Genomic DNA, 27,079 nt, shown 5'->3' with positions numbered 1-27,079 from the left:
TTACTTTTCAAATTGGTTTACAGTAAGGCACAATAGTCCATGTCAACAGAAAGTGGGAATTTCCAAAAGGGGTTGTCCTTCCTGTTTGCTTGTTGGCTTATTTTTGTTTGTTTGTTTGTTTGTTTTTGTAGATCAGAAAGCTAGAGGATCTTCTGCTCCTAGCGTAGGAAGGGCAGAGTTCTAGACGGAGCATGCTCAAAGTTGCATGACACGCTGTGAGCTCGGCCACATTGGCTTGTGCCATTATTGTGCCAAACCGTTCTCTGTCAACCTAGCTTCTAGGTTTTATGCTTGCAGTCTCTTCTGAACACACTATCAGGGGAGGAGATGTGATGTAATTGGTGACCCTCCCTTTGCCCTGTGAAGGGGTATTCCTGTCCACCTGCTGGTTTAGCAGCATTAGAAGCCTTGCTTGTTTGATATGAAAAAGAATGAAAAATCTAGGTATAATGCCGCAATTCTATCATTTAAAGAAACTGGCGATACAGATAATTTCGTTTTATTCACAGTAATAAATATTTAAAGTTTTAGTGCACAAAACATAATTATTGATAGCCAGTGCAGCTCTTTGATTTTTTTAAACGGCTATTTTCAAGCTAAAGGCCAATATAAATGTAAGATTATTATTAGTATTATTATCATTATCATTATTATTGAAAGTCTTGCAACCTTACTTTATCTGCACCAGTACCTGGGGCAGAGAGAGCCAAAAGTTACAAAATTTAAAGAATATGTTGAAGGTTCGCATGATGAAATCACAGCCTTACAATCTGCAACGTTGGATCTCAAGCTCTTTCTGCCCGATGGAAGTATGGCCTCGGCATTCAGTAAAGAAATACGGGTTTATAGCCTGCAAAATGAAACCACATTTCCATAGTGAATGCTGCGATCAGTGTGCAAAGCACTGATCTCTGGGAGCCACCGAAGTGATCATGGACCAGCCTCTGGTTAGGGGCGCTGCCTACGGACTGGACTCCTGGTTCCACATTATGACATTTTAAACACAGAACTGCAGGTGCACACCCCATTCAAACATTCCTAGATCTTGAAGTCTTAAATTCCCACAAGGGAAATCATGTCATACGAAATGACAGGAGAACCCGTATCATGTTCCTAACGTGGGCTACACACCACGAAAAAAAAAAAAAAAAACACATGCACACACGACGATGACAGGTTCTCCTTGCAATGAATGCAGGTCATTGTGCAGAAACAGTGCAGGCAGAAATGAAGGTGCAGGGGTCTCTAAGGGAGAGAAACTGGACTGACGCATTAAGACAGAGAACCAGATACTATTTCACTGCTGCAATTTCGGTCTTGCTCCCAAGATCTGGCTCACTTGCCAATTTATTTCATGATGATATTCTAGGTAAAATTTTCATCGATTCACTCCTTCCTTTAGAAACCATCTGGGCATTCGCCTTCCGCCACGGAAGACGTTTCATTTTTGCCATGGCATCAGGAATGAATGCACTTAGCTTGACGTTAAGCCATAGTTCACTCGACGTGAATTCTAAGCCATGTTCACGGCTTCTCCTAAGAAAGTTTGGGTACTATTTGCTTATGATTTTAATGAGGCTATTTTCCTCTACACGACTTACACATATCGGAAGGTCAAACTCAAAATAGTGTTAACTAGTCATGAATATGGCTCTTAGTTTTCTCCAGGAGAACTGTAGAAAGGGTACTCGAGACTTCAACATACATTTCACTTTCTAAGTAAAGGTCCCACAGTCTTTCTCAAACCTTCTGCTTACGGTTGGATGCACAAGTAGTTGCCTCATATAATTATTGGAATTATTAAGAACCCAAATAAAACACAAGCTTTCTTTTATTATCATTGTTTTCTTATTGCAACAAATACTCAGTTTCTTGCTGATGCAGTATGAAGCTTTTGATAGCTTGAATTTTAAATTTGGTCATCTTAAGAATGATCACAAAGGTTTTTTTTTTTTTTTCATTATCTACAGATTTTAACCAAAGTTACATTGTAACACACAAACGCTGTCTTGTCTTTAAGGCACAACACATCAGTATGAACATTCTGTTTGCCAAACTTAAAAAAGAGACATTTCAGACTCCCATTTCCACCCCCCGCTTCCCCCCTTCCCCCCCCCCCAACAAATGAAAGAAAAATTGCATCCACTTTCAAAGTCAGCTGCTAATAAAGTCACAGTAAATTATTTTCATCAATAATTTACACAAATTACAGGTCTAGATAGGATTGTCCTTATACAGTCTGAGTGCATTCCAATTCAGATTTTCTGGGCTAGGTAGGCTAAAGTCAGATTCAAACCTCAGGGCTGAGAAGATCTCCCATTTTGAGGAATGTTGTTGAGCACCACCTTTTCGGACGGAGCACGTGTTGGTACTTTGCCAGGGTAAGAGTTCTTTGCTAAAGCTGTTAATTCCAGTTAGGACTTGTTCGGTGTGTACCAGCAACCTCCACAGATTTTTTTTTTTTTTTTTTAACATTAAAGTGTTGTAAATATAAGACCATAGAGCTTCCTTTCTGTAGCACTAAAGTTTAACTTCCATTCAGCAATCTGAACTCTTCATTCTGGAACTGTCATTCCAAATATGATTTCATCCTTTAAGACAATTTATATGTGTAAAAGCCAGAGGCATTGAATCACACATAAAAATTCAGTGTACTTGAAATATATATATAAAAAAAAAATGGATCTCCAGCTAGAGAACACAGTTACAAATACTCTAATTCCAGTGCTTGATGTAGAGCCAAGAGGTCTGAGTGACTTGAAATCCTCCAAAAGGGCATGTTGTGCTGTGTGTTGACAGAGGGAGGTACGGGGGAGAGAAGGGGAAGGAATGGAGAGAAATCGTAACTATTGTCTCAACGAAGCAACAGTAGACACAGAAACGTGTGGTTCACCCACATTCAAGGGAGGCATGATTGTATTTGAAGGCTTGGTAACATCAGTATCATACTGTCTTCAAATAAGAGAAAAATAGATCTGAACTGGATTTGAATATTTATAAAAGCAAATACTGAAATTTCTGAAGTGGTTTAGTATTTATTCTGGAACGTATCATTACCAAGATTAGCATCTGGGGGTTCAAGCTGAGCATCAAAATCCTCCCTGGCTGATGGGACGCGATTTTTAACCACAACACTCCTTAGGGTTCCCCTCTCGGTTAGAAACAAAATTTTGACAATGACACACTTCCTGAGTCCCAGGCTTTTTATCTATCTGAGAGGAAGAGGGTGAATTCTTTTGTATGTAAAAAATAATTTGAAACTGGACTATGTAAGGTAGAAAACAATGCAGGGATAATCAATCTGCTTCTTTGTCTCGGGTAAGTAGTAACTTAAGCCGGTAGCATTGATTTAACTTACTTCATGGTGTGGGACTGAGAGAAATTTCGCACTCCGGCATCCATTCACAATAGGAGCGATATGTACCCGAAGGAACAATAATGGGCTCTTGTGGGGAAAAATATGCTTAGACATTACAATGGTTTGTGGCTCTCCAAAGACATACCAGGATACAGTATATGTGTGGTAAATTTCATGGCAAAACGTGATTAGAAAAAAAAAATGTTGAAAAATTCTCCATTATGGACAATAATGAAAACAAAGAAATAATGCACTATAGCAATTAACAAAGTCAAGCATTACTTGTAATTTTGGGCTGATGGCACCTTATAGAATATATATGCGTGGAATATATATCTATATATACAATGGAAATAAATATATCCATATTATAAAACAGGGGAAATATTTTAGTATAAAAGTTAAACATTCAACTAATAATCACTATTGTTATAATTCTTTGCTGTCCAATATGGTAGCCACCAACCCCATGTGTCTAGTGAGCACTTGAAATATGGCAAGTCCTGTCCAAAATGCATACTGAATTTCAAAGACTTAGAATACAAATATCACATTAGTAATTATTACATTTGTTAGGTGTCGAGTCAGTAATATTTTACGCATAGTGGGCTAAAGTATATTACTAAAATTAATTCTACCTGTCTCTTTTTACTTTTTTTTTTTTAAATGCAGCTTCCAGAAAACTGAAAAGTACAATAATGGCTCACATTATATATTCCTATGGGGGAGTGCGGTTATACGTTCTTAAACTTTCAACTTTCTGCTAAAATTTGCAAAACAAAGCATGTTTCTAGGTCCAATGAAAGCACAGCTATTCACGTAAAGTAACATTCTGTTTTTCCATTCAGCTCAGATCTATTTATAGTAACGAAATAGTACTTTGTATTTCTGCGCATGCGTTAACAGCCACATCCAAAGAAAAGCATGCATCCTGGATACTAGAGGAACCAGCCACCTGTGTTTCAAAACAGAGCTGTAAGCCTTCACCATCACCAAAACTGCACCTACATAAACAACCATTTGGAAGTAGCATTCTAACCCAGGTTCTCATCCACTTGGAGTCAGGCCTTTTTCCCCTGAAGTTTCAGGTGTAAAGCAGAGGGGAGGACAACTGTTGGGTCACATCCTGTTTTCACACCACAGGCAAATGGTGTAGACTCTATACATTTTCATTTTCAAAGGCATATAACATTCCTGGTTTGGAAAAGCGAATTTTATTAGCCCTGACCTAGACAGATGTGAATTTCGCGTAAGCTGCCAAGAGTTGCAAAACGTGTGCGGCAGTGGCTGCACTGACTACTCGTTGTGTGTTAATTCTGGTGCCAACATGAAAAATCGAAACAACACGGACTCAGGCCATTGACAAACTCCAGAAGTTATTTCAACTGTGTGCAACGAGGGGGATTCTATGCAGCAGTCTGCACTGAAAGTGGTGTTTCTTGAGGCTGCATCCCTGGCCTTCTACAGAACGTCCTGGGTGGGGGGGGGGGAGGGCAGGGTGCGGTCTGGGGTCACTGACACGGCTAATTGAGACCAAGACCTCTGCGGGCGTCAGAGCCTGCACCAACTCTCTCAAGGTTATGGAAAAGCAGGAGATTTTTCAATTACGGCTTCCAATACTTGACCAAACCTTCTAAAGTAGAAGCTCCTTCTTCACTTTGCTTGATTTGAATGATCTACAAACATAAATCACGTTTTTCATCTTTCTAATATAGCTATAAATTTTCTTAACCCTCTCCCTCCTGTTTTTTGAAAACAGACATCAGGTGAACACAGCAGTACATACAAGTGTTTCAGTGAAGGCTTTATTCGATGATGATTTGAGGTCTCCTCAGGAGAAGGACAACATTCTTTTTATGTAAAACAAGATAAGCCAATGTGTTGCTGTTTAAAAACAGCAGTTATCATTTTGCTTTATTTTACAAATTCTATGATTTTTATCCTGGCCAGATGATAGATATTTTGCGGTCATTCGGTAAAGGAAGCATTAGATCTCAGTGTTGTTTCGACTGATGGTTTGGTGTCTAGGACCAATCTTGGAATCACTCCTCTTTTGATCTTTTGACCACTTAATGATCTTTTGATAATTTCATGGTTTTTAACTGCCTTAGTTTCTTCTTCAGAAATATGGGCCAGATGAAAGGGCTTATTTAAATACCTAGGGCCTATGAGGTCTCCTGAATATGTTCAACGCCAGCTGCTTGGCTGCAATCACGCACTGACATCTCACTAAAACAGACAACATTCTTCTAGAAGATATGAGGCATACTGCCTCTGAGTCTCTATGACAAGTTGGCACCAAAGGATCTGAATAATACACGTCATTCCAACAGCCTTTATTAATTTCGCTAGCAAGGTTTTTCTTCAGCTATTAAAAATAGCCTCAGCATTTATCACCACGGAACACGCTTACTACAAGGCGTTCACCAGGACCATAGGGCATAAAAGCTGGGTGAGCAAAAAGGGAAGAACTGAGTCACTCGTGTGATTTCTATGGAGCTCATTAAACTTATCAGGTGGACCTTCGTGTTTAAAAATGGTTCCCCCCCCCCCATCTTTCTTAAAGTCACTGGATCTGTGTGCATGACGCACACACGTAAATAAACCTGACTGAATTTTCCTACATTTCTATCAAATTTCAGGCAAAAAATGCTAGACTCCAAATGGTTTATTTGAATGTAAGTATCGACCTTCTCATGCTCTTTACTGCTTTGCATCTATAAACTTAGATCATTTGTCAAGCTGCCATTGGGCCAAACTACAGGAATGCAAACACAAAAGCTTGCATTAGAAGTTATCACACCAACATTGTTTGAGACAGGTTACCTTTTTTGCTGCCTGTTCTTCTTCTACACCATCCCCAATTACAACATACACTACTTTTCTGCCAAACCTTTGCATTATTCGTTCAAAGCAACTTTCTTTCCCTGGAAGATAAATGAGATAAAGTTCAGAGTGAAGTTACCTGGTTAGCGGCATGTTCTTCGTCTCGGCCATCTCCAATCACAACATAAGTTATGTTAGTGCCAAACCTGGACACTATACGCTCAAAACAGCTTTCCTTGCCTGAAAAACAATGCACTGCTTATTCCTCCAGCCACTGCATTCATTAACCTAAAGATTCATAAAGTGTTAGGTTAATTTCTCTCCAACATCAATCACTTAAACTAGCTTGCAACCTCTGGGTTTACGAAATCAACCAATATGTTTGAATAATGTCAGTCTTCACTTGAGACAGATTATTAAACAAATGTGTCTCACACTCCACAAAAGCCAGTAAGGTTAAGCATCTGACCCAGAGAAAATGTCAGCGTCTTGTACATGAGCAAGAGAATTCTGGTACAACTTTGATAAGCAACTATGAGTTTTAATATCTATTTGTTTAACCCTGCGGATCAATTGTGTCTCGTCTGAGCAGTATAGACAAGTTGGCTAAAAACAGTATTGTAAAAAAAAAAAACTGAAGGCTGATCTGTAAGGAAAGAGGAAATACTAAGATGTAAATTTACCTTGATAAAAAAAAAAAAAAAAAAAAAAAAAAAAACAACTCCCTTCTTCAAGTGGCTAGGAGCTAGTCTGTTCAGATTAATTGTACCAAGGGTGCTGTCTGGGCCACAGCACTGGTGACACCCGTCTCCTCTGATTGCACTATGAGAATAACACCGCGGAATTTCTACATGTTCTTCATTTTACAACACTGCCATAATCCTCTGAATTTCATTCCCAGAATGTTCATGCAGTCATGGCTATTTTTGCATTTTTTTTTCTTAATCTGATAGTTCAGAACTCCAAAAAATACTAGCTTAAAGGGAAAAATAAGAATGATTGTGGTTTTTTTTTTTTCAGATTAAATATAAGGAACAATTTGACCAATAAAAAAGAATATGGTCCTTCCTAGGAGAAATGTTTATGCTGGTGTCAAATTATTTGATTTGCCAGAATGGAAGACAAAGTGTGATACATTAATCCTGCTGCGTAAATACATACATTTATGTAAGAAGTGAATGGGATTGGTATCAGGGTTCTGAACTGTATGTAGTGCCGTGACAATGTGCAATTGACATCATGAAGGCTTGGCTCTCTTTAACTATCCTCCTGGAACAGCTGCAAATGGGGGCTCTTTCTGCCTGTGCCAATATCAAAACTCGGCGAGACCCAGGGCAGGTTATTTTTGGTAGGGGATTTTAGGATTCTGAACTCTTGTCAAGGTGCCAGACCCTAAGTCTGTTGACCTTCAGGGTGCATTAGACAACCTGTTTCCCCAGTCATTTCCTTGACAGACAGTGGAATACAGGAGCTGTTTTCTTTTAACTCTTTCAGGACAGCAGAAGTCAGGAAGTTCTGTTTTTGAAAGATGCTTAGAGACTTGGTCTGTGAAAGGCAGTTAAAACTCCAAGATGGCTCTGCAGATAGATACTAAGCAAATGAACAAGGCTGGAGTTCTTTGGTTACTGATTGAACATTTTTGGAAATGTGTATTTCTAGCCATTCGTGGGTTACAATTCATGAAATTGTTATTATTTTTTTTTTTTCTGAAGTGTAGGATCCTACTCAATCCATCCGGCACTCCCCTGTAATGTCAAAAGAGTATTTTATCTTAGATCTAGATTACTGCATCTGCAAAGAGGCAATTAAGATATTTAAGATATTAAATCATTAAGGTATTAAATACCATGGCTAAAGACACTGTCTAGTATTTAGAAAACACGTGTTGTCCTGAAGTGTAAACACAAACACATAAGTAAGCAAATAGAATTGTCCAGATACTGAATTCAGAATTTCACTGGGCAACAGTTTTCATAAAATTTGCACACATACATTGGATTTCAGGGTACTTTGTTATTTGCACTCCATTCAAATTTGCTTGATAATCTAATAGCAAAACTCATGGAAGAGGGAATCATGCAGACAGACATATTAAGGAAATCCCCCAAAACCCAGCTGTGAGCACATTCCACACAGAGTTGGAAGTAATTGTCTTACCTATTTTAGTTGCACTGTAAATATTCTCAATGGGGAAAGCACCTCCTAAACTATAGAGTAGAACCTTCGCGAGAGCTGGGATCAGTTGGGTTGTCGTTACCAAGACATTTACGCAGTTACTCCTAAGATAGGGAGGAAATATGCAGAGTTGTTTTCCAATACTAAATAATTTCGAATGGCACAGATTTTAAATTGTCACTGTGGCCTTTCAATTCCATAATAAATGGGTCCTGATAAGCTAACCTTTAAACATCAACAGTTATTCATGGAGTGCCTGCTATCTGGAAGGTACCATGACAGGTGCGAGGAATCCATCCCCAAATGGGGGAAGTGGAAGAAAACAGGCAAAATGAAGTCATGGATGAATGACGTTTTTGTCCCCCTCCCCTGCCCCCCGCACCCCAGAGAGATAGGAGAGACACAAGTAAATAGACACCTGCAATATGAAATATGTTCTATAATAAGGATCTCCTCAGGCTTCTGTGGAACGTCAGAGAAGAATACCTACCTCAGCCAGTGGCAATCATGGGAAGGTTATCAGAGGGATGGCTTAGCTCTAAGTTTTACAAGTATCCAGATGAGGTAATTTTTTAGGGTGATAAGACTCTATGTCTCAGGGTTTTCAGAGCCTGGAAAAGTAGTGGACATAGGCAGAAAGAAGGCAATGGGATGGGTAAAAGTAGTTTTTGGATTTTGTGCAAGAAATAGCCCAGTGTCCCAGTCAAGGGGCTGACAGATGGGGATTCTGGAGAAGAGTGAGAGGGCCCTTATTTAGTCCAGAAGACGTGACTCTCTGAATCTCCTTTCCAACAACAACATAGGGCTACATTTAATGGACCCAGTTTTAATCCATCTACACAGGCCTTCCTCTTTGAAAATAACAATCTTCCATTTTACAATTTACAGTTGTTTCTTTCACAGTCATATTGCAGGGAGATAAAGGAAACACCGAGAGAGTGGGAACTGTGAGGCAGAGATCTGGAAAGAATGGACTGTGGTCCTTCCTTCTGGATTATGGGAAAATTGAGCCATCCTGCCTTGAGGGGCTCACACCACACACATGAAACTGGGACTCGGATTGCCTTTCTCTACTGGTATTTTGTAGCAGGAGCCTTAAATACGTATTAGTAAGGACCCCTAGAATTCTCTGGATTGATTGTCAGAAGCCTGGTTTCAACAGTAAGTCAGAAGAGCAAGCTGAGTGTCAACTCTTCGTGGGCATGTATATACTGAGCCCCCAGTATATGATGATACTTATATCATGCCCCCATGATACTTAATATCATGCTTTATATTCTTTAGACATATCCTGTATAAAGAAAAACTACATTTTATTCAAAAACAATTATAAAATCTTTACAATGACAGCCTTTTAAACATTTCCATTTGTAAACTATTTCCAGAGGTACCCTGATCTTGTAACAGAAGCTCTAACTCCTGGAGACAAATGATGAGATTATCACTTATACGGGCTAAAGAAACAAAGCCTTCGAGAGGCAGAACTTTAATAAGCACCACCAATGCAATCCTTAATTTTGCCGATGAGGAAATAAAGACCTGAAAAGTGATTTGCCTGCCTATCATCAGAAAGAAACTCCCCAAATAATGGCAGATTATCAGGCATGATACACAAACACATCACTGGACTGAAATAATATTGGGAAATCTAGCTTTGCCACTTACGCCGTGTGATAATTGGAGTTTTATCGTTTCTTTTTTAAATGGCATACGTTGCATACATTTATAAATTACAGATTTATAAGTGGCAAACACTGCATATATTTATATCCAACTTATAATGCATTGTAACTTTCAATTCCAAACATTGCATATATTTATATATGGCATGTATATACTTGTGCGAAATATGAACAAACATAAAGAAGAACGTGAACAGGCGAACAGCATCAATTATTTAGCCATCCAGAGATGGTAACTGGTTTCTCCATTTTGTGTGTTTACTTTCAGAATTTCTATTTGTGTACAGGTTTTTTTTTTCTCATTAGTACCATACTTCATATATATCTAAGTTTTTATTCTATTTTCACTCATTTATATCGTGAGCCTATTCATTTATGTCATATTGTCTACTAGTCCTCTTTTCCTAACAAGACAGAATGTGTGAAGACTGTATGTGGCTCCAACATAATTCTTTAAAGTGAGGCTCACTCAGTCACTGGTTTTGATTTCTAAATATTGTAAATAATGCTGCCTTACATAGAAAAATTTCCTACACATTTGAGTACGTCCTTTGACTATACTCACAGGAGAGGAATTAGAGCTGGAGGGGACAACCTTTGCTAAAGACTCTGATATATAATTCTGCCATTTTGTAAAAGCCTCTGTTTTTCTGATATGCTAGAGATTCTGTAAAAAAAATTACCAATATGGTCATCCCTGTGGATAGCTTAGCAAATTTCACGTCATTTAAATCTTCAATGTGTAATGACTTATTTTTCCCCTCCTTTTCCTTGTTAATATTTTTATTTCTGAAAATCACATATCCATATAGTTGCTTTAAGGCCATGCGTTTACTAATAATCTCTCTATATTATGGATAGCACACATATAATCTACACAACAAGGTAATAGCCTTGGTTTTTAACTATCTAGAACTCTTTTAGAAATAATGAAAGCCATTGACCTCCTCTGCAGGGAAATGCACATGCCCCTACATTTTGCACACGATTTCAGGGACTTAGGAGGCCTTACATCCCAGCCTCCTTGACCCTTCATCCCCATATCACCAGTTACAGAGATCACAAGGCAGCAAGTCCCATTGTAAAACAGCTTCAACTGTGGGACAATTCTTCCTTACACAGACCTAGAACCTTCCTTCCTAGGATCCCTATTCATCCCTCCTAATTCTCTCCTTTACAGACCAGAGAGAGATATTTATTTTTGGCCTAACAGCTCAAACAATTGACATCGGTAATCGTGTTCCATGTAGGACTCTTCTTCATACTAAACTCCTTGGTTCCTCCCTCCAACGGTTCCTTTTATGTGGTTTCCACAGCCGAAAACCCTTCTGGACACTTTGCTGCTCCGACAAGATGTTTCAAATATGTCCGAGCGCCCGCTGGAATGTGGTGCCCAGAACTAAAGCAAAGTACTCTGTTCTGGCTTTCCCAGCCTGACCCGGGACACTACGGCTCCCTTCCCGCCCCGTTTATCCTCCCCACCATCGATGCGGTTGCTGCCGGTGTTGCGGCTAAGAAGCCACGTGCAGGATTTCAGGCACACACGTTTACTTCCACGCTCTAATCCGGGACTCTCCTTTTACCCTGCCAAGGCTTTCTGTATCCCGATTCCATCAGTCCACATAGTCTTCCTCTGAATGTGTGCTACTTACAGGTTTGCTAAGCACGCTTCTACTTGCCCACCTAACTCAGAAGTAAAATGAGGGAACAGGATGGCGCGAAGATTCCTCCCCACCCCAACTAGCTATCACTTTCCACGTTTATATTCTTTTTTTTTTTTTTTAATTTTTTTTTTCAACGTTTATTTATTTTTGGGACAGAGAGAGACAGAGCATGAATGGGGGAGGGGCAGAGAGAGAGGGAGACACAGAATCGGAAACAGGCTCCAGGCTCTGAGCCATCAGCCCAGAGCCCGACGCGGGGCTCGAACTCACGGACCGCGAGATCGTGACCTGGCTAAAGTCGGACGCTTAACCGACTGCGCCACCCAGGCGCCCCAGGTTTATATTCTTTTATTAGGTAGCATTTATGGCACGCGCCATACCCATGTAGTCAGAAGTCTATTCAGTTCTATTGCCTGTACCAGTAAGTCAGTATTTCTCTGTTTAGCTCAAACAACACAAGGGTTACAAGTTCTTCGAAGAGGCTTGTCTTACTATTTTGCTGCATTTAAATCATGTATATTATCTATAATGGCCTAAGACACTTTAAAATATGCACTCTGTGGGTAAACTCCATGCTCCTGTTTGATTGCGAGTCACATGACCTCCCTGTGGAGACTGCCAGTAGTTATGCAGAAAGAAGGGTAAAGAGAAAGGATCTCCTGGCTATTCTGAGAAGCATCAACTCCCAGCTGCCACCCCCCATACACCTCCCCCTCAACGTACATTGAAAATACTAGATTCACTACATTCTTAGGTTCCTTCAAACTCTAAAATACTCTAGGAATTAAAAAAAAAAATGATGCATATTACACTATTAAAACTACATCTTGAATATAATAAATATAGAAACTGCAACAATACCACTTACCTAGTACTAATAATCGATAATGATTTAAGTGCATTTGTTAGCCAGGAGTCTGTCAGACCTTCAATCTCTGCCCTCAACTGCAACCATGCGTCTCTCTTGGCAGGGCCAAGGAGTCCTGCAACGATGAAAAGCAAGGTAGAATCAACAGATGAAAAGTTTTCAGGAAAACCTAGTTTAGCCTCCCTTCTGTCCAGTATAGATAACCTCGGAAGCCGAGAGAGACTGACTTAGATCAATACTGATCCTTCATTTCAGAACTAATTACTCCTTCATCCAACAAACATTTACTGAACAACTCAGGTTTCAGGTACGGGGCCCCAAACTGGGATGTAACAGTGAAAAAGTGGATCTCGGTCTCTGTACTCACTGAACCTAGAATCTGGCACGGTGGGCACCCACCACCTGCGGAGCTGCGACAGTTCCCGTGCCTGGGTCCCACTCCAAAAGACAGTGATAGAATAGAGCTGGAGAAGAAGGTGGGGCTTCACCAGTCTAGGGATTCAAACGTCAAACACTCTGGCTATCTGAACATGTTTCACTTCTTAATAATCACAATCATTACCACTTTTAACCAGCAATGATGACATTATCCTATGTTGCCAAGTAGTACTGAAGCTATCACAAATACTCTGTTTTTTAAAATTTTTTTTTTTCAACGTTTATTTATTTTTGGGACAGAGAGAGACAGAGCATGAACGGGGGAGGGGCAGAGAGAGAGGGAGACACAGAATCGGAAACAGGCTCCAGGCTCTGAGCCATCAGCCCAGAGCCTGACGCGGGGCTCGAACTCACGGACTGCGAGATCGTGACCTGGCTGAAGTTGGACGCTTAACCGACTGCGCCACCCAGGCGCCCCACAAGTACTCTGTTTTTAAAAAAGGCAAGAACTGCGCTTGAAATTCGGAAGCATACGACACAGTTATAAACAATGGTTAAAGCTGCACTAATGTTGGGGTAAGAGAAGAAGCAGGCATGCTATCTTTCTTATTTCAAAAGCCCTTGTTTTTATGAAAAAAATAAGATCATGCAATCCACCAGAAATAAGTTTCTTATTTAAATTGTATTTCAGGGCATCAGGAGCACATACACAGGTGGATGATTTTTTTAAATTTTTTGTTAATGTTTATTTATGATTGAGAGACAGAGAGAGACAGATCATGAGCATGGGAGGGGCAGAGAGAGGGGGAGACACAATCTGAAGGAGACTCCAGGCTACGAGCTGTCAGCACAGAGTCTGACGCGGGGGCTTGAACTCACGAACCGTGAGATCATGACCTGAGCCGAAGTTGGTCGCTTAACCAACTGAGCCACCCAGGCGCCCCAGGTGGAGGATTTTTTAAATCAAAATTTCCATTTTTTAGCAACTCATTTGTCCTTATTTCAATATAGAGATGCTAACAGATTAGCACAGAAAAATGGACTTACATGTCACCAAACTTTTAAAGCTATACTGCTATTTATTACTCATCTTGTTCATTTTTAAATGATTTTAGTAACACCCTTCATGAGGGGAACAATGTCACGTCTGAATGATAAAACTTACTTCAGATTTCTCAAAGGAATTATTTCAAAATTAAGCATATTGCCCACAATTGATGTGAAAGAGAACACCCGTTTCTTTGATTTTACTAAAGTGTCTTACATAGAGCTTTAGAGAGAATTAGGAAACCGGAATTGTCTGCTCAGGACCCTGGACAAGTCAGAAGTCTGCCGGGCCTATTTCTCACCGGGAAATGAAGATCTCTCATTTGTGTTTTTTTTAATGTTTATTTATTTTGAGAGAGAGAAAGAGAAGCAGAGCACAAGTGGGGGAGGGGCAGAGAAAGAAAGACACAGAATCCAAAGTAGGTTCAGGCTCTGAGCTGTCAGCACAGAGCCCCACGCTGGGCTCGAACTCACGAGCCATGAGATCGTGACCTGAGCTGAAGGTGGACGCTTAACTGACTGAGCCACCCAGGCGCCCCGAAGATCTCTCGTTTCTAAGATCCCTTTTGGTTCTAACAGCAATAATAATAAAGTGAGTATTGATTACGGTTCTACATGTTTTCTTTGTTCTCTTGTAGCTACTGAGTATCTACTAAGCACCTAGGGCTAGCTGGACTCTGGGGATACATGATGAACCTGCCCTCATGACATGTGTGGTGTGTGTAATAATATATACTAGAGATGAAAATGTTACTTACTGTTGTGTATTGTATTCTATGATATATATATAAATACACACTTGTATAGTATGCATAAGTATATATAGCTTATCATTCAGTATTAGATTCTGATTTTAACTCCTCAACCATCCGTCCTTTAAAAAGAGAAAGAGAGAGACAGAGAGAGAGAGAGAGAGAGAGAGAGACAGAGAGACAGAGAGACAGAGAGACAGAGAGAGACAGAAAACCCTGGGAGAAAAAATTTACATGACTTCATAGCTAATCTTAGAATCTTGCTGACCTACAACTGATCGTAATAATAGAAATAATTATGGTTTATTTTACCAAGAAGAACATCCAAGATTTTAGTTTTGAGGTCACAAGTTGTAGTATCACCCATATATATGAATGAAAATAAAATGGCTTAGATATAACCCACAGAGTATCTGAATATTTAAAGACCATGATGGGGTGCCTGGATGGCTCATTCGCTTAAACATCCGACTCTTGATTTCGGCTCAGGTGTTGATCTCAGGGTTCATGGGTTCGAGCCCCATGTTGGGCTCTGTACTGACAGTGTGGAGACTGCTTGGGATTCTCTCTCTCTCTCTATGTCTCTCTGACCTCCCCCACTCCTACTCACTCTCTCTTTCTCTCTCAAAATAAATGAATAAACTAAAAAAAAAAAAATCCATGATAATCACATTTAATACTACACATGGGAAAGATACACTGTCAGATAATGTGCAATTGCAAAATATAGACTTAAGTCTTTGAAATGACACAAAGCACTGTTGATATTTATTTCTAAAAGAATTCCAGAAAGGTAATGATGACTAACAACTGTGCTCTAATGACTGGGGGCCCTCGCTTCTAGACAGGTCTTCCCGCTGCCTCAACTGCTTCCCCTGTCTGGTTTACACCAACAATGTCTGCTGACGAGGGGTGAGCGAAATGCCCTGCTGTAAATCTTAACCAAGTATCTGGGCCCAAAGAATTCCCAGTTCTTTTGGCAGAGATGCACATTTTATTTTGCACTTACATTTTTTTTTTTTTTCCTGCTACCAACTCCAAGGGACGTAGAATTCTGACAGAGTAGTTCAGCATGAGTGCTCGGTAATTTACCTTAGAGTAGGACAGCCTCTAATACGGAACACGGCACTACAGCTCAAACCCTACCTCTGTCTACAGTAGCTTTATTAGAGTTAAAGAGCCGCACGTACCTCCAACATTGTTCTTGTAGGTGTTGTATAATTCTTTTACTCTTCTGTAACGAAAAGCCAACTTCCTCATCCAGTCAACCCCTCCTCTCACACCTGTTGGCAAACAAAGGTTTGCACTACTTGCAGCTGCATGGAAGCCATCAGTTGCAAAACTGTAGGTACTGTAACACCCAAAATACATTAAAAAGAAATAAAAGAAATAATTACATGTGCAAAACTCCGCAGCCGAATTTCTGTAGGAAATAGCATACTGAAAGGCATGGCTTACCTTAAGTCTTGCCCATTATCATCAGAGGAAACATCATCTATGTGAACTTGATCACACTCCTGTTAAAAACATTGGAAACGTTATTTGTTTTTCAAACGATGTCTGTATGGTGTTGGAGCGTCTTCCAGCTTTCCATTCGGCCAGGCTATGGCCAGAAGGTGGCAGCATTTGCCCATCCATCCCACTGCCAGCCTGGGGAAATGGCATCATTTCTATTCTAAGTCCAGAAGAGTGCCATAAAAACAGGTCTGAAAACATATGCCCTGTAGGTTTCTTTGGAGCCGTTTAAAAATTTTTAATCTTAAAATTATGGATAAGAAATTACCTTTGAGTCTCTACAGGAATGACTGCTGTTCACTTCCAGCCATCTCTGTTGTGCATACTTAAGTATGGGAATAACGCTGATCTGAAGATACACAGAATTCGTTTGGTCCGAACCTCAGGTGGTTACTATTCTTTGGTATTTGTTGAGCAACAACAGAGGGGCCTGATGCTTATGGTGCCCTGTGAGACTTCTGTGACTTCCTGCCTTTTGCTGGGCCAGGGATACCATGAAAGAACCATGCTGATGTTATTTTAAAAGTCCTGGTCTCTCAACGCAGAAAAAAGCTAATAACCACACAAGTCGACATTTTCTTTTCTTTTTTTTCACTTTTGTTCAAGTTTTGAAATCTTTAAGCTGAAAACAATACTTGGAAACAAAAGGGAAATAATGAAGATTTACCATCTCCAATATGCTACAAATTCAGAGGAAAATAAACTTGAGGTACATATACCCATATAATTGACCTGATCTAAGTTACGGTGTTCTCAGAACAAACGGTAACTTTTCTGGATAAGGATTAAATTCTTCTTTGCTGTTCTAAGCATCCTGTTCTCTCTTCAAATAATCTGAAAAGTTCCAGTGAAACAGCATGTGATCTGAAGGTGGAATTTGGCTAGGGCATTTAAAATACCGAGTACTTATGAAATTTAGGATAGGTAAGTTTAGCCTTTTGGGCTCTTTTTCTCTACTCAAATTATTTCAGTCATATTCACAGATGCTGACTGTATACATGGTACTTACTATTCAAAATCAATTTTTAAAAATTATGAACTTTGACAATAAGATGCCATATCAAACAAGGGCTTTTCAGCTACCATTTATATTCATTATAGGACCTGGGAAGTGCCTGGTACTGAAATATTTAGCATCTCCGGTTTTCTATACTGAATATGTTAGATCCTATTATAGTCTGGGGTGAACTAATTGACTCAGGCTTCTTTTAAAATATAAAATATAGGAGCGCCTGGGTGGCTCAGGTGGTTAAGCATCTGACTTTGGCTCAGATCATGACTTGTGGTTCGTGAGTTTGAGTCCTGCACTGGGCTCTGTGCTGACAGCTCAGAGCCTGGGGCCTGCTTCGGATTCTGTGTCTCCTTCCCTACCCCTCCCCAACTCATGCTCTGTCTCTCTGTCTCTCTCTCTCGCTCAAAAAATGAATAAACATTAAAAAATATATAAAATATAAGGTTAGCCCAATCAATACAATTTTAGTACATAACCTGAAAATCCAGGTAAATTGAAGGTTCATGTGATTTACATAAATTATGGGTTTAGGAATTTTTGAATAAATGTCTACCAATATTCATGGGTAAGGAAGGGCTCCAAAATGTTAACCTGACCAGAAGCTCCCTGAGAAGGGTGTTTGGGTCACTTGGATACACCCCCATTTAAGGCACAATTTGGCACACAGTAATCACTCAGCAACTCTTGGTTGACTAAATGGCAGATGTCCAGACAAATGACAGTTCTTGACAAAATTACCACAGTCATTTAAATTTTCTAAGACAACATTTCAATTATATTAAAAATAATATTCCAGATGCTATAAGGACTGTAAGAAGATATTTATACCAAGAGTGGAGGGGAGGAGAGAGAATGGGGTACAAACCAAGGCTGCAGGTGTCAGAGTGGGATAGACTTTTGGAAAGGGTTTTTTTCCCCATTTTGACTGAGTACGGGTTGAAAAGAGTACAGCCCTGGGGCGCCTGGGTGGCTCAATCGGTTGAGCGTCCGACTTCGGCTCAGGTTATGATCTCGCGGTCCGTGAGTTCGAGCCCCACGTCGGGCTCTGTGCTGACCGCTCAGAGCCTGGAGCCTGTTTCAGATTCTGTGTCTCCCTCTCTCTCTGACCCTCCCCCGTTCATGCTCTGTCTCTCTCTCTCTCTCAAAAATAAATAAACGTTAAAAAAAATTAAAAAAAAAAAAAAAGAAAAGAGTACAGCCCAAACTTTAACCGAAGGAGGCATTATGCTTCCAGAAAAATCTTAGGGAAAAGCATAGGAAAAAGCAACAGTAGTGGCTATTGGATTGGGCTCTCAAGGAAAGGGTGGGGAGGTTTCATTATTAGCATGAAAATTGGAAATAAAGTTCTTCCAGAACAAGGAGGCAGCAAAATAGTTCTAAAGAAGACTTATTTTTTTATTTAGAGACGGTGACATTCTTGGTGAGTATGAAAAGTGTACTAAATCACTATCAAAATGGCATCATGTAAAGCTGTTCATTCTACTGAAGTTCTGAGATCTTTCACCACGTAAAAATTTCCATCTCTGTCTTATAATAAACAGTAATAAATAAGTAAATATCCAAAAAAGTGGGGGAAATCCTTATGAATCACTCTTTTACTTCTAATTACTTAGAAGCTATTTCTATATTTCATACCTTCTCATCCTAATTTGTGGAGAAACTCCTCTGACATTTCAAGTATTAACTCACATGATTAATTTGTACATTTTACCCCAAGATTTATTTTTCACTCCTGAGGACATCAGTGTATCAAACTTACTGGACCATGAGCTCCATATTTGAAGTTATGTTTGAGATTTTTCCAAATGGAACTTCTCTTTAAATTTATGCCTAGTTAACTATGCTTGTTGACTCTGGACTCTTGCCTGAGGATTACAGTCCAGTGAAAGAAACCTGAACTTCAATCACTTACATTTTTAGAAAATTCTAAATAATTGTTCTTCAATTAGTTTTCACTCAGAGGAATTGTGCAAGGATCGTTTTGACCCAAACCTGAAATACTAAAAACAGTGTAATGCTTGGCTTCAACAAATTTCAGTCTAAAGACTCAAACATTTGTAATAATTCTGATGCTAATGTTAAATTCTTTATTTTTGTCTTACAAGGTGACCACAAAGTTGTCACTGATCTTTATCAGTCACAACCCACACAGCAGTCTTCTCTCACTGTTGTGAAGCTGAACTTCCCTTCCTTTCTGGAAGTTATTCTAACTGAAATAACATTTTATTTCAACAGGGGGTGTTCTCTTCTTAGGAGGAGGAGGAGGAGGAGGAAGAGGAGGAGGAGGAAGACGATGAGCATTTGCCTTCTCTGCAGTTGGGCAGGATGTGGAGAAGTGTCTATTAGGATTTAAATTTGTATCTTTTAAAGAATTATGTGAGAGCAGCTGCCACTATATATGTTACAGTATCTACTGAAGGATTTGAGTCTCAAATTAGATTTCTGGGTTAAGAAAAGGAACCCTGAGAGGATAAATACACCAGGAAAAAAAAAAAAGGAAACTTAATAGGCGAATGATGGAGTTACTCTCTTGAGGAATTTGCCTCTTTGTTAGCAGAAGCAGAAATAGCTTAACACCAGTTATGTAGCCCATGATTATCTCTGCTTACAAGAGGTTTACTGAAATAAAAAATTGGGTGAGAGTAAAGTTGACTTTCAAAGTCAGATGCAGGAGGAGAGCGGATATATATGTAAGTGCACTGAACGATCTTAAAAGCTACTGTTCAGACGTTATGTGTTTTCATGCTTGTTTATAAGCCTTTGGGTCTCCTTGGGCACTTCATCTAGATGTACATGCACAGGGGTCATGGGTATGTCTGTGCACATGTATGAGAGTTTAATTAACTTATATGCAGACACTCAATCATTTCACTGATTAGGTACTTACTGTTGGACACTAAGTTGTAGTGCTTGAGTCAAGTGGAATTTTTATCACATTTGAGAACATCACTAAAAAGCTATAATCAGAGAGAAAGTCGATACCAGTATTTTCTCAGTTACTATTTTTACCAGAGATCCTGTCGGGTATTTTAAAAATATATGTTATATAGTATATAATCCAAAATGAAAATTCTTAAAGCACCATAGGTGACCACATGCTTCTGATATGCCAATATTCATGTCCAATGAGCTAGAGGTATTTGCAAATTCATCATATGTTACTTTCGCTTTCTTACTTTAGTATTCTGTTAAAAGTTGGGTGGTAAATTTATTCCATCTGGCTTCTAGTGTGCCACTAAAAAGCTAAAAGGTTATTTATTCCATTTATTTCTAGTAAAAAATAATTAATGAAAGAAATAAAAACTCTAAAACTTGAATAAAACCACATAAAATTTCTTCTTTCTTTCTTTCTTTCTTTCTTTCTTTCTTTCTTTCTTTCTTTCTTTCCTTTTTTTGGGGGGGTTTAAAAAGATAAATAATCTTAGAATTTCTTTAAAAAATAAGACTCATCCATTTTAACCAACAGAAAAACCAATCTAAAAGTTATCATCTTATATAAAAATTCAAGTTCCAAAGATTAAAATGTGTTTTCTATTATAATGGATACATAAAGTCATTCTGTATACTACACTACTAATAAGCAGCAGGATTCATTTAAATCAGGTTTTAGAGAGGTGATTATTTTTTCTTATTATCTAAAACTGGAAAACTTGCCTAGGAACACTGATCTTTCATATTGGCCATTAAAGAAAACAAATAAAACCTCTTTAAACAGACAGTAATTTTATTATCCAATAAAAACGGTGACTCACTGCAGAGAAAACAACACCAAAAAAAAAAAAAAAATGATACTACCCAGATTTCCAACACATACATTTATGGGATATACTAAAACACAGAATTTTTACTCTTATGCCTCAAATGTAGCTAAAACTGGATTTAAGACCTTGCCAATTTTTAAAACTTATTTAAGACACGGAATAATTTAGCTTTTCTTTCTCACACACTTCTGCGAGGCATGGGGGTAGAAACGTGTGTTCTGGAGCCAGAGAGACTCCACAGAGTTTCAAATCCCAGTTTTACCACTTAGCTGGCAGGTAACCTTAGACGTGATTTTCATGCTTGTGGACCCTACAGTTTCTCCTTGACAAAAACAATGTGATAAACATATTTATTTCAAAGAGTATTATTTCATTAATGGAAAATCCAATACAAAGTCTGTACAAGGGGTGTTTGGCCATAATCATCTCTCTTGCCATTTAGAATATGATTATAGACACTTTTATTTCGTTGTGAAACCATGAGATAAAATGTACATGTAAACATGTCACTTAAAAAATATTTCAGCGTAGTTGCATGTGACTGAGAAGTACTTCTGCTCAGTGCCCAATCTGTACAGTTAGTTCCAATTTGACCATCTGAATGCCTAATAACTTAGATCAGTAGCACCCAGATTATATACCTCGTTACAGTACTTATTCAGCTACCTTGAGGCTATTGGGGAGCGGGCGGGGGGGGGGGATGGGGTGGGATGGGGGGAGTCCTTTCATTTTGTTATTGTTGGTTTTACTCTCCCTTCGAGGTTGGGAATGAAAAGATAAATTAGAAAGAGAAAAAAATAAACGCAATGAAACCAGTCAGATGTGATACGTAAATAGCTCTGGCACCGTTTTACCCACATGGGGAGGAAATAAGGAACAATAACGTTGTCTAAAATTTGGCTTCAGGTGATCTACAAAACTTAGTATCTATGGCTGTTGTCCAGCGATTAACGTGAACAGTAGCCTGGAAAAGCAAATGCTGATGGGGAGGGTATCAAATGGGTTGTATAGTATGAGACAGCAAAGCAGACAGACCTCCCCTTCCGAGATATTTTTGTTTTAAACATGTGCCAGTACATAGGTGTAATTAATTAATGCAATTTAGCTTTTGTTTATATTCGTATATACATTTTCCTCTTGACAGAAACTTTTACTATTCTCTTGAGCTAATTTTTTTTTTTTTTTTTTTAGATTTCTCGAAGTTATCTGCGTGTATAGAAACCATCTAAACATTTTAACGGATGGATACGACAGTTCCTACCTTTCTAAATTCTTACCTCTAAATCATTAAAAAATAAATGTGTATCAGCGAGATTAAAAATCATTTCCTCCATTCGGAGTCCAAGAGTTACAGCCATGGGGGGATCCTGAAAAGGAAAAATACATCCAATGAGGTAAAATTTCAGTGACTAGCTATTATCAAGAATATTTTAAGTGCATATTGTTGTGGGTGGTGGGGTGGGTAGACTGTATGGATTTTTACCTATTTCCCAATTATCTAAAAAGGGTACCTTTCCAAAGGATAATCCAAGCCACACTAAATATACAGCTACATTTGTGAATTTACAGAAATTCATACACACGTGAAGACAACTTAGAATATATTTTCACGTACGTCTATATGTATCTGAGGAGGAGGAAGGAAGCAAACTAGTTGATAGGACCCAGTTTACACATACTCCATGGACAGTCTTTCGGAGAAAGATACCTGGATGGGATACTGAAGAATGGAGCAGACTTGTACAGAAGAGGAAAGGACATCCTTTTAAGAATAACCGGTAATAAGTAGGAAAGGGAGAAAAATAAGACTTCCGGATGTCTGTAGGGCTGGAGCAGACACTGTTGTCTGAAGGTGGGCCAGGAAGAGCGGGTGACCCATGGTAAAACCACCCCTTAAATATTAATTGTGTTTGATCTACAATATAGATCAATATTTATTTGGATATGCATATGGTTTGGTCTAACCTGAATCTGACTAGAGATTAAGAGGGTAGGGTCAAGGATAACTAAAGGAACATTAACTCAGTAAAAGTAATCTAAGTAGAAAATGTATACCTTTAGGAGTTTAATGAAAGTAAGGGGTTAGTAAGAAGACAAGTGACTTAATTCTTGTTTACAGAAACCAAGATATTACACAGCAGCAAGAAGCTCAGACCCTAGACCACAGTTGGTACTTTCCCATGATTAACTATAGTTTAAAGCCTAGCATTGGAGGTGGAAGACTTTAAAAAGTAAGGAGAGTTTAGGGCTAGGGCTAGGGAAGTAATTCATGTACAAACATTGTGCTTAGAAAAAGAAAGAAGGAAAGAAAGAAAGAAAGAAAGAAAGAAAGAAAGAAAGAAAGAAAGGGAGGGAGGGAGAGAGGGAAGGAGGAAAGAAGGAAGGAAGGAAGAAAGAAAGAAAAAGAAAGAAAGAAAAAGAAAGAAAGAAAGAAAGAAAGAAAGAAAGAAAGAAAGAAAGAAATGATCGAGGTTGCAATGATCTCTAAAGGAGAACTGCTATAGGTTAGGTATGACTCTGGAGACACAGAAAACAAAATCCTGGAAGGGACAAATCCTCAGAATTTGAGGCCAGAATGGGTATTAACAGGGAGAAGAATATGGTTTCGAATAAAGCTGACAAGTCTAGAAGGATACTGTTGGTTTTGGCTGAGAAGTTATTTTGGAAGACTTTAGAGGGTGATTTGGGTTGAGTGGCTGGGCCAGGAGCCAGATTGTAGGGATTTGAGGAGAGAGAACCAAACTTGTGTTTTCAATGTTCTAATAAATGGCATTTCAAAAAATGTATTTAGACCTGGGGAAATTAATGCTAACTTGACTTCAATTTATGATAAGGATGAGCAACCCAACAGGCCAAGCCAGATTCATATACACCCCTAAACTTAGCAGTAGAAACCCTTTCTCTTTCCACTCCTCCTCTGCAACAACCAATCGTCTGCCTATACTCCCTTCCATAATGCTTTGAGGAGGAAACCCTAGAGTAAACATATTTGAAGTGAATGTCAGCTTCATATATTGTAGTGATTAAAACCTAGAGAACAGGAACTGAGTCGTAAGAAACAAAGAGGTCACTGAGGTGTGCTGAGCAAAGCAGAGACTTGAGGTGGGTAAAGATGAAGATAGGGCGGTAAGAATATGCTGGATGTCAACACAATTTTCTAATTGTTTGTATCTCTTCCTTGGAGAGAATCTAAATCCTTGGAGATTTCTGTGGATTTCATAGTTAGATACTCTCCTCTCAAAAACAGATGTTCACTCTTCACATACTTGATGGCATTTGGGTATTGCGTCCTCCAGTCAGTCGGATTCGACTGCTAGATTCATTTGTCTTCCAGTGATAGGATTGTTTGGAATGGCATACCCAAACACCAAATAAATTCCATTGGCTCCAACAAATATTCGTTCAAGAACAAAAACAGATACAGGGAGTGCCCAGTTCGTGTCTCGAGGAGTTTCGGAACTCAGAAGGATCTCTTGCTGTTCCCTTCAAGTATAGAGTTCTTCTTTTTCCTTATTTCTGTTGTGGTTGTTCATGTTTTTTGTTGTTGAAAGAAAACCCCTGAAGGCTGAATTGTTTTTCAAACTATATATTTGTCTTTTTCTGTTCAGAAATTCCTATTTCTAGTCTCCGACTCTCTTTTGGGGTAGGCTGAGGATGGAAAACTTGTAAATATTCTGTCTAGTCATGGGACCATGAACAAAAAGTCTATAGAAATATCAGGAAAAATCAAATGTAATTATAGCATGAAAACATATAATTCCATTAGTGACGCTCTCTGCTTTTGAGGAATGTTCACTGATGCAAGACAATAAAACTGAACTCCACACTACTCCATTATGTTTCTGATGATTACTGCCCTAAAGATATATATTTCAGATGGGGATTCAGAAATGTCCTATTTAAAAGACTTTCCTTCTGGAAACTCGGTTGGTTAAATTCTTCTATGATTTGGCGATTTTTCTTTTTTAAGTTTTAAATGAAATGACTGAATTTCTTATATTCATGTCTCACATTCTTTGCACTTATAGATCAGATTTATGGGGCTGGGAGAAAACACACTGTTCCTCTTTGATTGCTACTTTCATTGATTCCACGCTTCTGAAGTACATAACTCTCTATGCTACCCATGGTAGGCAAATCCATGAAGAATGCATTTTGTGCATCTGATAAGCATGCGAACACAATTTTTAAAAAACCAACAAGAATTCTCTAACAAGTAAGCATACCGTATGGTATGATGAAAACTTGATTTGAGCACCCCACTGGAGGAATGCAACCCCACGGCACGAGAAGGAGCTGTGCACTGGGTTTCAGGCTATGGACGATTCCCCATGACACTCTAGGGCCAGGACTTAGTAGGCATTTTGGCAAAATATCATTTGTTCGCTGGGAAAGTTTAGGTGTGAGATTTGCCAGAGTGTGAACTCGCTGTATTTTACTAAGGTTTCCAGAGAACAAGGCCTGTTGAAGGGTGGGGGGGGGGGGGGTATTGCGTCAGCCATGCCAAAGGCTTGGCGCAGATGGGCGAGGGACAGTCATGTCACGAGCCAAGGAAAACCATGTCTGTAAGAAGTGTTGATCTTGTTTCTAAGAGAATGTTTAGTGAGGGCTTACTTTCAAATATCGAGCTTCCCACCCCCGTCCCCTGCAGCTTACTAAGTCACTGCAGATTACAGGACCCCATTTTTCCAGCTAAGGAGCTCCCAGACGTAAGAATCCAGGAAAGATGACCAGCGATTTGGTGGAGGGAGCCTTAGCAGGATCTTCGTAATGGCGGGCACGCTCTGCTTTGCCAGACTACTGTGAAGGGGCTGCCAGAGCCAGAAATTCCGTGGTTTTACCAGGCATTTGAGAGTTAAACATACTTCTGGACTGAACCCAAGTTTTATACAGAGATGTTTGCTCATTTTCATTAGATGTTTGTGGAATTATGGGCACCTTATGAATCAAGAGTTACTGCCTCTTTTAAGTTTAACTGTAGTGCGTGCTGAGTTTAGGGTCTGAAATGAAGTGATGGGGAAAGCAGGATAATAAGGGCGCTCGCAGGGTTTTGTGGAAGCCCTGATACATATTAGACATCTATAACAATTCCAGTAGGTTCCAAGTGTCTACAGCAGAGTTTAACATGGTGCAAACTGAACTCCTGCCAGTTTACTCTGTGTACTGCTCTATGAAAATACTTAAACTATTCCCAAGACATTTTAAGGGAGAGAGGGAGAGAGAGAGAAAGGCAGGGAGAGAGAGAGAGAGGGAGGGAGGGAGGATGAAGAAAACGAATAACTCTTGGCCCTTCAATGTGTGATTCTAAGCCAGATGTTACCAGTATTTAACCAAGTCAGGATCAAGTATGGCACTTCTCTGTATCAAAATACTAATGCCTATTAGCCATGTTAGCACAGAGCATAAATTGGAGCCAGACTGTCTGTCTCGGGGCCTCTGCCCTGCACTGGGCCATCAGCTGGAATCCCTCCTCTAGGGACACAATGTAAAAATATCTCAGGAGAGGCAGCAATTATGTATTTTTAAAGAAACAGGGAGTTTTTTTTTTTTTTTTAAAAGAACCAAAGCTCTCGGAACAGTTACTCCTTTGGGACAGGATGCACATTTGTAGACTTGTGGGCACAGAGGCAGAGGATATGTGCAAATTCACCGCAGAAGAAGGAACACTAGTGCTATGAACTAAGGTAGGGACAACTTGTGGGTTCGTGAGGACGCATGAACTCTTCTAATCAGTGACAAGGGATGAAACGAAACTCAGTCATGAAGCGGAAGGAATATTTTTCGATTGAGATGTTTCTCCATGACGGACAGGCGGTGGGCTGAAGGGTTCTCCGGGCGGCAGGGGAGATGGGGAGCTGGCTTAGTCGGTTGAGCGCCGATTTCGGCTCAGGTCATGATCTCAGGCCTCGTGAGTTCAAGCCCCGCGTCGGGCTCTGTGCTGACGGCTTAGAGCCGGAAGCCTGCTTCAGATTCTGTGTCTTCCTCTCTCTCTGCCCCTCCCTGTTGGCGCCGTGTCTATCTCTCTCATAAATAAATAAACA

The 27,079-nt window shown here is 39.5% G+C and overlaps 1 protein-coding gene across 16 annotated transcripts in view; it reads right to left on the bottom strand.

Annotated features, from left to right (window-relative positions):
* Window positions 1–2,118: 2,118 nt before the first annotated feature.
* EYA4 (EYA transcriptional coactivator and phosphatase 4) overlaps window positions 2,119–27,079 on the bottom strand; it is a 318,929-nt gene continuing 293,968 nt past the window's right edge. For 11 of the 16 annotated variants that reach the window (XM_045499667.1, XM_045499678.1, XM_045499669.1 and 8 more), the window contains 7 exons: window positions 22,316–22,405; window positions 16,209–16,267; window positions 15,941–16,101; window positions 12,574–12,688; window positions 8,342–8,463; window positions 6,185–6,285; window positions 2,119–2,785 (listed from right to left, as the gene is read on the bottom strand). In XM_045499667.1, the coding sequence (XP_045355623.1) occupies window positions 2,705–2,785; window positions 6,185–6,285; window positions 8,342–8,463; window positions 12,574–12,688; window positions 15,941–16,101; window positions 16,209–16,267; window positions 22,316–22,405 (729 nt within the window). In that variant the 3' untranslated portion in view covers window positions 2,119–2,704. Of the gene's footprint in view, window positions 2,786–6,184; window positions 6,286–6,323; window positions 6,425–8,341; window positions 8,464–12,573; window positions 12,689–15,940; window positions 16,102–16,208; window positions 16,268–22,315; window positions 22,406–27,079 lie in introns of all 16 variants that reach the window. The other 5 variants (XM_045499665.1, XM_045499679.1, XM_045499671.1 and 2 more) reach the window with 2 other exon arrangements.

The sequence above is a fragment of the Leopardus geoffroyi genome, chromosome B2, assembly GCF_018350155.1.
Source record: "Leopardus geoffroyi isolate Oge1 chromosome B2, O.geoffroyi_Oge1_pat1.0, whole genome shotgun sequence".
In the NCBI taxonomy this organism is placed as follows: domain Eukaryota; kingdom Metazoa; phylum Chordata; class Mammalia; order Carnivora; family Felidae; genus Leopardus; species Leopardus geoffroyi.
Note: the sequence above shows the minus strand (reverse complement) of the source record. Positions and strands in the feature narration are given on the sequence as shown.